The sequence below is a fragment of the Pezoporus flaviventris genome, unplaced genomic scaffold (genome assembly GCF_033815535.1).
Source record: "Pezoporus flaviventris isolate CSIRO_AGI_PZ_B2104156 unplaced genomic scaffold, CSIRO_AGI_Pfla_v1 ptg000212l, whole genome shotgun sequence".
NCBI classification, from domain to species: domain Eukaryota; kingdom Metazoa; phylum Chordata; class Aves; order Psittaciformes; family Psittacidae; genus Pezoporus; species Pezoporus flaviventris.
In genome coordinates this window covers 380,788-390,489 of record NW_026892760.1, presented here as the reverse complement: position 1 = coordinate 390,489, position 9,702 = coordinate 380,788, and the positions used below count along the sequence as shown (strand labels likewise).

The 9,702-nt window shown below is 43.6% G+C and overlaps 1 protein-coding gene across 15 annotated transcripts in view; it reads left to right on the top strand.

Annotated features, from left to right (window-relative positions):
• The first annotated feature begins 2,247 nt into the window (after window positions 1-2,247).
• Window positions 2,248-9,702, top strand: part of NFIB (nuclear factor I B) — a 167,715-nt gene continuing 160,260 nt past the window's right edge. For 3 of the 15 annotated variants that reach the window (XM_061441223.1, XM_061441232.1, XM_061441231.1), the window contains exons 1-2: window positions 2,253-2,644; window positions 8,892-9,423. In XM_061441223.1, the coding sequence (XP_061297207.1) occupies window positions 2,615-2,644; window positions 8,892-9,423 (562 nt within the window). In that variant the 5' untranslated portion in view covers window positions 2,253-2,614. Of the gene's footprint in view, window positions 2,645-8,345; window positions 8,486-8,891; window positions 9,424-9,702 lie in introns of those variants that run through there. The other 12 variants (XM_061441221.1, XM_061441220.1, XM_061441229.1 and 9 more) reach the window with 9 other exon arrangements.

Below are 9,702 nucleotides of genomic sequence, written 5' to 3'. Positions count from 1 at the left end.
CTGCTTGCCTCTCGTTGCTCCTGAGACCTTGCCAGATTGTACTTGCTTTTAGTGCACAGGCCTCTAGCACAGAGTGGTCCCTTAGCCAGTACCTGTGGGGGAGAATGAGGCCTTCTGCAAATGCTGCTTGGGAAAGGGGATACTTCTCACATGTGTGCAGCTCACAGGGACAGCTTTGCTGATTCAGTGTTGGGGGCTTGTCCTGATTCTCACAGAGGGGTGCAAGAGAGAACGGACAGAATGAGATTACTATGCTTTTAAATCAGTTCTGCAGTAATGGCATGTTGTGTAAGAAAGAGTTCAAGTGCTCAAAGAGGTGTGTTCAAGGACATCAGTGCATTTGTGCCAAGGGGAATGTCTTTTATGGTAAATTAACTCCAGTTAAATTTAATATTTATTCAAAGGGAAACTCCAGTATTTAAAGCTGGTGTTATCAGCTTTTTGCAGTGTCTGGGTAAAGGAGAAGAAGATAGGATTTTGGGTGTATTCTACACCAGATATGAAAACAAATGTTGCTCATTGTGGTTAACCCCGCGTTTGCCTCATCTCTCCTTGCCTGAGCATATGCTCCAGACTTGTCACTTACCAGTGTGGTCTGTAGGAGGGAAAAGCCGTGGATGTTGCTTGAACCCTGCAAATCTGAGGAAACCCGGCAAGTGCAGTCAGAAACTGAGCTGCGAGGTTGCAGCGTGGTTTCTGCAAGGGGTTAACGCATTGGGCTCTCGCTGTTTCCTTTGACATTACCTGTCTCGTGTGGACTCCCTCCTTCCCCCGCCCATCCCCCTGCTTCTTTTGGTTTGTAAATTTATAGGAATTGCAGCTAGTAGATTTGGCAAGCTCCCCTCATTAAGAGCCCTCTTTGAAAATGGGCTGTGTTTGACCATTTCCCTAATGAGGACAGGACGGGGTTAAAAAGTGACCATTTCATGGTTGACTTGAAACTGCCTACTTTTCCTTGATGTGTCGTTGTGAAATGCCTGACGTGAATAAACTCTCACTTCGGGCAGGGAGGAAGTCAGCGGTCCCTCCAGGGCGCTCCGGGGGCCGCGCACCGGCACCGGGAGTGAGGGAGGCAGCGCCAGTGACGCCTAGCAGCCCCTTTCCACCGGCGGCGAGGTGGCGGTGGTGGGGGAGATCGCAGACACTGAGCGCCTCCGTTACCCGCTGTACGCTGCTCTTCTCACGGGAGCAGGAATAAGTTTCCTTCACTGCTCCACCCAACACTCCCCTTCTGCCCCGGTACAAGCGGCCCAGGGAGATTGAAACCGGACCCGGCACCCTACTGCTGCCTGCGAGTGCCGGGACAGCAGCCACCGGCGGTGCCGGGTGATGGGGTGCAGGGAGGGGTGATGGAGTAGGGGGGGGGGGGGGCTCTCCCTCCCTCTGTCCTCTGAGGGGGGCCGGGGGCCGCAGAGAGGGCAGCAGCTGTATCCGAACTCTGCCGCCAAGGACGGGATCGTACCCCGAACGGTGGAGGGGGAAGAGACCTCCTGCAGATGGCAACCTTCCCCCCGCGACGCCTTTCTCTCCCCCCCCCCCCCCCCGCAACTTTCTCCCATCAGAAGAGAGGGAAAATGAGGGATGTTCGCAAAACGTGCTAGCTCCTTCTGCGGCGCTAGCTGGTGATTAATAAAGGGGGAGGGCAGGGGAGGGGGATCTGAAGAAGAAGGAATGTGTTTGCAGGAGAAGGAGGAGGAGTGTAAGCGGTGATTGTGTAATTAAATAATAATAATAATAATAAATACTTGGGTTTCATCTGGGCAGACCGCTGCCGCAGCAGCGCGGTCCGCAGGGTGTGACCGCCCCGTGTTCCAACTCCCAAGTTTTGAGGAGCGAAGGGACACACGCGCGCACACGCGGGACGCGGCGCTGAGGTGCCGGGAAGGAGCGACTTGCCGTCTGACTTTCCGAGGAATCGTTTCTGTTACAGACGGCGTTCGGGAAGAAGCCCCTCGCCATTAAGCCCTCGGCGCGAGGGCGGGAGCTACCAGGCCGCGCGCTGCCCGCCCCGGTGCGCGCGCCCCCGTCTTCGGCTCGCGCCCGCCGCCCGCATGGTCGCTGCCCGGCGAAGTTTGGGCTGCCATCTCTGCCAGGGATCGTCCTGCTCCGCTGCGGGCTATAACCTTGAACTTTGGCGAGCGCGGTGACAGAGCCGAGATAACAACACACGGACACCGGCGTCTTTAGGGGGGAAAAGAGAAAGAAAAGGATAAAAAATATAATAATCCCAAGCAACAACAGCAACAACAAAATCCTCCCCCCCCCCCCCCCCCCCCCCCCGAGTCCTTCCCCCCTCATCTGCAAAACAACCACCAGCAGCAGCCGCAGCAGCAGCAGCCAAAGCAAGACTCCTGCGCCGCCGACTACAAGAGGGTTAAAAGTGTAGATTGGATTTCACCCCGGGAAATCTAGCACACGGAGTGAACTTGAATCTTTGGCTATTTAAGGAGGACTGGGGTTTGTTGTGAAGTTCTGGTGATACAGGGCAGAGCCCCGTCCTGATTGATTTCATCTTTCTTGAGTCTCAGATGACTGTAAAATGGATAGATGAAATTATTCCTTTTTGAGGCTTTTCTTAGGGGCTCTCCGGGCAGCGTGTTCTCAAAGCGAAGTCATGATGTATTCTCCAATCTGTCTCACTCAGGTATAGACGCGTTTTACTTATTTATTTAAGCTTTTTTTTTTTTTTAATTTTGCATGTATGTGAGTTGGTAATGAGTCATTTCTAGTCGTAATGGGTTAAAGCACAGTTGTAATTGCTTCTCTGATCCAAACTCCCTCTCGCAGGAGGGAATAGTAGAGAATAAACTGTACCAGGCCATTGTGTTGGGGAGATCCATTCAAAGTGTCACCCGCAGACAAGTACTGTTACTTGTTGGTGCATAAGAAGTCAAAGGTTAAGAAAATGGAAATGAGCATAATTACGCTAAGAAGCATGTTTGAGAAGTATTGATTTGATTGGAATCAAACGATTTGCTCTCTTTTCAGCTCGCCAGGCTAATTAAAGGGTTTGAAAGGAAAAGTGGTGGTTTTGAGGAATAAAACCCCCCCCAAAACCTAACGCTAGCCGGTGCGAAGTAATCCTGACGAATGTTTCCTTAATAATAATAGGTAGCCTGCCAGCACCGAGGGCGATGCGAGCGGGACGCCCGAGCCGTGCAGCCTGCCTGGGTCGGCGGTACCAGGGCATGGCATTTCCCCGCTGCCGGCTACCCCGCGACGCTGGCAGGCGGGCGCATCCCCCCGAGGGCCGGGAGAGATACAGCCTTTCCTCACCACCGCCCTTGCGGCTGCTTTCCCGGGGGGCGGCTGTCACCGGGACGGCGGGAGGGAGCCGGGCGAAGCCGCGGCCGGCGCGGCGCGGTGCACGGAGGGAGCGGGGAGGCGCAGGGCGGTGCGCGGAGAGGAGGGGGACAGCCCGAGCGGAGGTCTCCGCGGCGGCAGAGTGCGGTTTTTGAGGCTGGAGGGAGTTAAGGAGCGGGTTTAGGGATTTCCTCGCCTGCCCCAGGAGCGTCCTTGCCGGGCGTACGGTAACGGGGAGCTGGCGCCGGAACACCGGCGAGCGAACCTGGTCTGTAAAGCCCAGGGATAGTTTTCAGAGGTTTTTGTGAAAGTCTGTTTTAGGAGGATGTGATGTAAACTGATTAAGCGATAACTGCTGGCTTTCACATTGGCGCAACAAATGGCTAAAGAAGCAGAAAATGGGAGAAAGTAACGTCTCCCTCAACGCTGTAGTTCAGCAGCCAGCGATGCTCCTACAGTGGCACGGTGAATAAATAAATATGATTTAAGTTATTCCACAATTAGAAAGCATTGTAATTCAAAAGGACTGAAGTATTCATAAATTGTGAATGAAGATGGAAACAACGATAAGGCTTCTGCAGTGATTGGATACAGTCCTGTAGCTTTTTGGCTGACACATTTTTTATTGTTTATATTTTGTTTGGCATATAAGTGTGATTGACTTAGATATGGATATTTTCAGCAAGTAAATGTGAGCTGCAGCGAAGCAAAGCTGGAAAAGAGTACTGTTGAGATACTTCTTCAGCAGAAAAAATGAGTGCATGTAGGAAGCGTTATGTGTAACAGATACGCACATGCTTGCAGGTACACACATAGAAATAATTACTTATGGTGGGATCTGCAATTAGTAAAAATGAATTCTGTGTGGGCTGTCCATCCTGTGAGATTATTGACAAGCAATTAGACCTATGCACCCGAGTAAGACCTCAGAGAACAACCTGAGAAAGTGAATTTCACATTGGAAACATGCAAGTTTTTACTACCACCTCTATTACAATGAGTAGTTCATGTTATTTCCTGCTCTAATGACATTTCCACTCCCCCCCCCCCCGCCCCATGTTTGCTTATTGGACTCACAGATGTAATAAATTTCCTCATTCTTTACAAATCTGTGTTAAAATACTGCACTCAGGTGTGTATGAAAACATTGCACGTCTACAGCCGTAAATACAGGAAAGCAGTTCCTGGTTTTCATGTGTCGATGAATTCCCCATGATATTTTACAATCATGCTGTGTCATGTGCCATGCAGAGACAGTTCCCATTTAGTGTTGTATGTGTGGAACACATTTGCAGCAAACTGCTTGTAGTTTGGAATCTTTCTCTACCTGTTTGAAATGGTAAAGGCATTTTAAAAATCACCTTTCCTCTCCATAAATTAAAAATGAAGATTTCACTGATAATGAGAATTCATACTTTGTGTTATTTATTTATTTAAAGCAAAAGAGTGAGTTGCGACTGAGTTAAAATAGCACTACCAAAATTGTTCTCTCTATTGTGTTCTCGGTCTCCAGGGCTCTTGGCGATGCATGTTGACTGTGGTAGTGTATGCTCAGAGGAAAATATTTTGGTAAAAGTTCTAAACACAGAACACCTGTTTGAACTGAGCTCCTGGCAAAAGCAGTAGTTCAGTTTGTGCTGCAACGGTGCTGAAGCAGCTTTTAGATACAAGTTTAAAACCCAGAGTACAGCTTTAAGACAAACCTTGGCATTTTGAATGCTACCCATCACTCTTTCAGAAAAAAAATGGTGGGTGTAAAATAACTTCAAGGAAGAAGATGACTTACCAAATACAATTTAAATTTTATTGGGGTCCTTTCCTCTCCTTCCCACATACCTCTTTCCCCCTATTTTGGAACGAGTGGAAACTGCATTTATCTCTCCTGCTGAGGCGTGATGGGATGCAGTTACTGCAAGCCTTTAAGTGCTTGGTCTCTTGTGATATTTTTGCCATGGTTTATTTTTATGTTAATGGTGGTCCAGGAAACTCAGAATATGTTCTTCTTTTTCTTTCTATTTTTTTTTTCTTTCCCTCTGCTAGAATATATTAAGTCCAGAGAAGGGAAATTGAGTACATGAAGTTTTCCCTATAAAATTCTTGGACTTCTTAGAACAGGTGTATTTATTGTGTGCTCCTTAGTCCAAGCTTGCATGAACTGTTACAAAGTTTATAAAAGTGAAAAATGGGAGAAGGGCCCTGCATTTCCCCTTTACCTTTCACCAAAAGAAAACCTGGCCTATCTATCATCATTAGGTGACTGTTATTTTTTCCTTTATTTACAAGCTATACAGATGTTACACAATAACTTCCACCTTAATTTAAATTGCCAGTGCACAATGGTTCACCTGAACTATTTGATATGACAATTGAAAATCTTACCTCCATAAATCACTTTATTGCAAGAGCTACTGTGGCACATGAGTGAGAACCACATAAAAAAATAATTTCAGTATTGCCTGTATGAATATTAAGGGGTAAAAAAATCAAATTCTGTAGATGGCTTTTTAGGAGGTTTAGTGGAGAATGTGTGTGATTAATTGCAAATCTCCATTTAGGATCATTTTTATGGGCACTTCTTCTTGTCAAGTAATGTTTCATTTGAAAGGACTCCAGATGCACAATGAATCTCTCAAAAATCTCTGATAATATTGCTTTAGAACAGGATGTTCTTTACTGTGTTTCTCCTTCACACTCTTTCACATATATTTTTATCTTTAGGACTTACTGATATTATGAAAGAAAAGCCTGAATTAAAAGTCACATTCCCCCTCTCCTTTTATTTTATTTTATTTGCTTTTTTTCTTCCATTCTCCTGAAAGAAAGCATTCGACCACTGTAGACAGGAATTTAGAAAGTTCATTTTTCCTCTGTAACATTTTCATAGATAAAATGCCATAGGTTATTATTGTAAATGCTGTGTACATTACCTGAAGACAGAGCCATTCCAAAATAGTTTGTGTTGTTCTTAGAAGAATGTTTTCTTTCTTTCTTAGAAAACTAGATGTTCAATATTCTAATAGCACAGAATATTTCCACATTAATTTCATTTCCATTTTCAATTATGAATGTTGAAGTCTGTGTAGATATAGGGGAAGTCATTGTATTGGGGCAAAAATTAATTTCTACCAAAGCTCTTCAACCCCCTGCCTTCACTCCACCTTTAGCCCCAGCTGTTAGAATTTTCAAGATCTATAGTAGACTGTTTTATTCAGTCTAAAATGAATTGTAAGGATTTAACATCATGTAGTCTTTATGCTTATGTTAATTAAAAAAAAAAAATATTTGAATACTTCTATTAAGATGACTTCTGTTGAAGTAAAAATAAACTTTCTTTAGTAGTTATAATTGAGGGGGAAAAAAGCATGGCATCAGAAAGTGTATGAAGATAGGGAGGTCTTATCATGGGCTGTGGTTATTCAGAGCCGTATTGCCTTCCCACACAAAGAGCAGATTGTGGTTTAACTCTTTCCATGGCCTAGTTTTATGTGCCAGTATAGTATCAGAATTGTTCAAATCTCTGCTGGAAACTACTAATCAGTTTAATTATTGCCTTTGTGGCTCTTTGTCAAGCATCAGACTGTAATGCAGTCTTTTATGTCCTGAATTATCTTCCGATATTGTCTCTCTTTTTATTTATTTTATTTTATTTTATTTATTTTATTTTATTTTATTTTATTTTATTTTATTTTATTTTATTTTATTTTATTTTATTTTATTTTATTTTTATTTTTTATATATAGCTTCCCCCTCCCCTGCGAAGGTAACATGCTCTTTAGGTAATCTGCTTCAACTTTCAAGTTGTTTTTTGTTTGACTTGAGAATGGTTAGGGATAAGAGGTAACTAGATCTAATGGGCTTTTTTACTATTCAGGAAATTTTAAAGTTTGTTTGAAATTTGAAGATTTAAATACTGAATTCTTGGCCTGAAGCTTCTACAATGGCAGTCTGAACCCTGTATAATTGAGACCATTAGTTATACTTTCATCATTTTTACCTAATGGAGTTAATCAACCTATTGATTAAACATAATTCATTCCTTGTCTAGCAGCGTGGCTAAAATATTAGTTTGATAATTGTATTCTTGAATATAATTGTATAAAAGAGGGTCAGTTTTAGTTTGATTGCACTGTGCCACTCAATATGATGAGCAATCTGCATGGTATTTAAAACTAAATTTGCTTGCACACAGGAAGAAAGATACCTCCCCTAAGGTCTCTCTTCCAAGCCAAAATACAGTAATGTTTGGTAAGCAGATCATGCAGTTCTAAACAGGGGATTTTCTCACAAAAAAATTTTTGGGAAAGGCCTCTTTAGATATTAACATGAATGTGGAGGATGGTACTTTAAGCAGACAAAATGAATTAATTTAATTGCTATAGGATGTACTTGTAGACAACAACTAAGCATTACCTCCTTAATGCAATCCGTATCGCTGCTAGGCAGAAGATAAGAACTTGCAGGTGAAGCCAGATGTCAGAAAGGAATATTTTGGAACTGTAAATAAATTACATAGATTTCACAAAAGCAGCATTTCACCAGAGGTGCACTTGTAATGTCACTCTGCCACAGCATGCAGAAACACAAAGAATGCAAAGTTTGTGCCAAGTTGCCATTTTTCATTGTACACCTTAGATTGATTTTTAAGGGGTTTAGAATAATTGCCACACTCATGTGATCAGTTAACAAATTAACTGACTTTGTGAAGCCTCAAAACCCACAGTGAACCTACTGGAAGAACATAAATGTGATTTTTGTTTTCAACTTCATAAACTTTTATTTTACCTAGATTGGGGGCGGTGGGAGGGAAGCCCAAAGAGCTGAAAGTATTGAAGCTTCTGTTCAGGATTTGTATACGACGCACTGTGTCTTTTGCCTGCTTTTCCTTACTGTATACTGGTTTCTGTAGTTACCACCACTGGAATGGTGCTGTTTCAGTGCTGGAATGCTGGACGTTTGATAAGAAAATGGATCAAGTTTAATAGCGCATGCTCTTTGTGCCACCAGCAGTCTCTTGCTGAGAGCATGCTCCAAAAGCGGGAACTGTGTGGCATTACACTGAGCATGTATATGCTTTGTGTTTCTGTGCCACAGAGAAGAGAAATGAACTGTGGCATTCGCCTCAGCCTTCTGAACATTTCTGCTCAGATTTTTTAAAACCGTATAGTGTCCTCTTTGTGCAATGGTACTTTTCTTGATGTTAGCCATTCACTCAGATATTTAAATGTTAGGAACGAAACATCTTGATAATGCATCTTTTTATCTTTTAAATGATGTTTCTGCAGTTTTGTGGGATGAAGTGAGGGGAGCCATACAAAATAAAATGTTCACATGGTTCTTTTGAAGAGTGAAATATGAGGAAAATGCAATTCTTTGTGTACTTTTTGTCTGCCGCCTGGCAGCGGTAGTAATTGCATAAAAGGTGTTATGCAGAAATTTGCGTGAATTTTAAGTGTTTATCCTATTTGTCTTGGATTTCACTTTAAAATTTTCAGAAACTTTGATTGATACTGCTTTGATTATGAGAATTTACTGACGCTGAGTTTTCTTCTTTTCTTTTTTTTTTTTTTCCCCTCCACTTCTTTCCGCAGGATGAATTTCACCCGTTCATTGAGGCACTTCTTCCACATGTCCGTGCAATTGCCTATACTTGGTTCAACCTTCAGGCTCGAAAACGCAAGTACTTTAAGAAACATGAGAAACGAATGTCAAAGGATGAGGAAAGAGCAGTCAAGGATGAGCTACTTAGCGAAAAGCCTGAAATTAAACAGAAGTGGGCATCCAGGCTCCTGGCCAAGCTGCGCAAAGATATTCGCCAAGAGTTCCGGGAGGATTTTGTGCTCACGGTGACTGGGAAGAAGCACCCATGCTGTGTATTGTCCAATCCTGACCAGAAGGGTAAGATTAGGAGAATCGACTGCCTGCGACAGGCTGACAAAGTCTGGCGTCTGGATCTAGTCATGGTGATCCTGTTCAAAGGCATCCCCTTGGAAAGTACGGATGGAGAGCGGCTCATGAAATCCCCACATTGCACAAATCCAGCACTTTGCGTCCAGCCACATCACATAACAGTATCAGTCAAGGAGCTTGATTTGTTTTTGGCATACTACGTGCAGGAGCAAGGTAGGAAGCAGATTGTTGTTTCTGTTTCCCCTATGGGCTGGCTTCTAGTGAAATGTTATTCTGCAGTCTATAGACGTAATGTGGGTGCACATCCATATGTAAATCGACATGTATACGTATATACTTACACACACACACACACACACACATTCCTACGCATCTGTGTAACTAACATGTATGTTTTACATACGTGCCTTGCTCTCTTTCAAGAGAGAGTGGGACATACCAAAGCAATACTTTAGTTTCACTAAATTTGCCTTTTCTTTTTGTCAGAAAGTG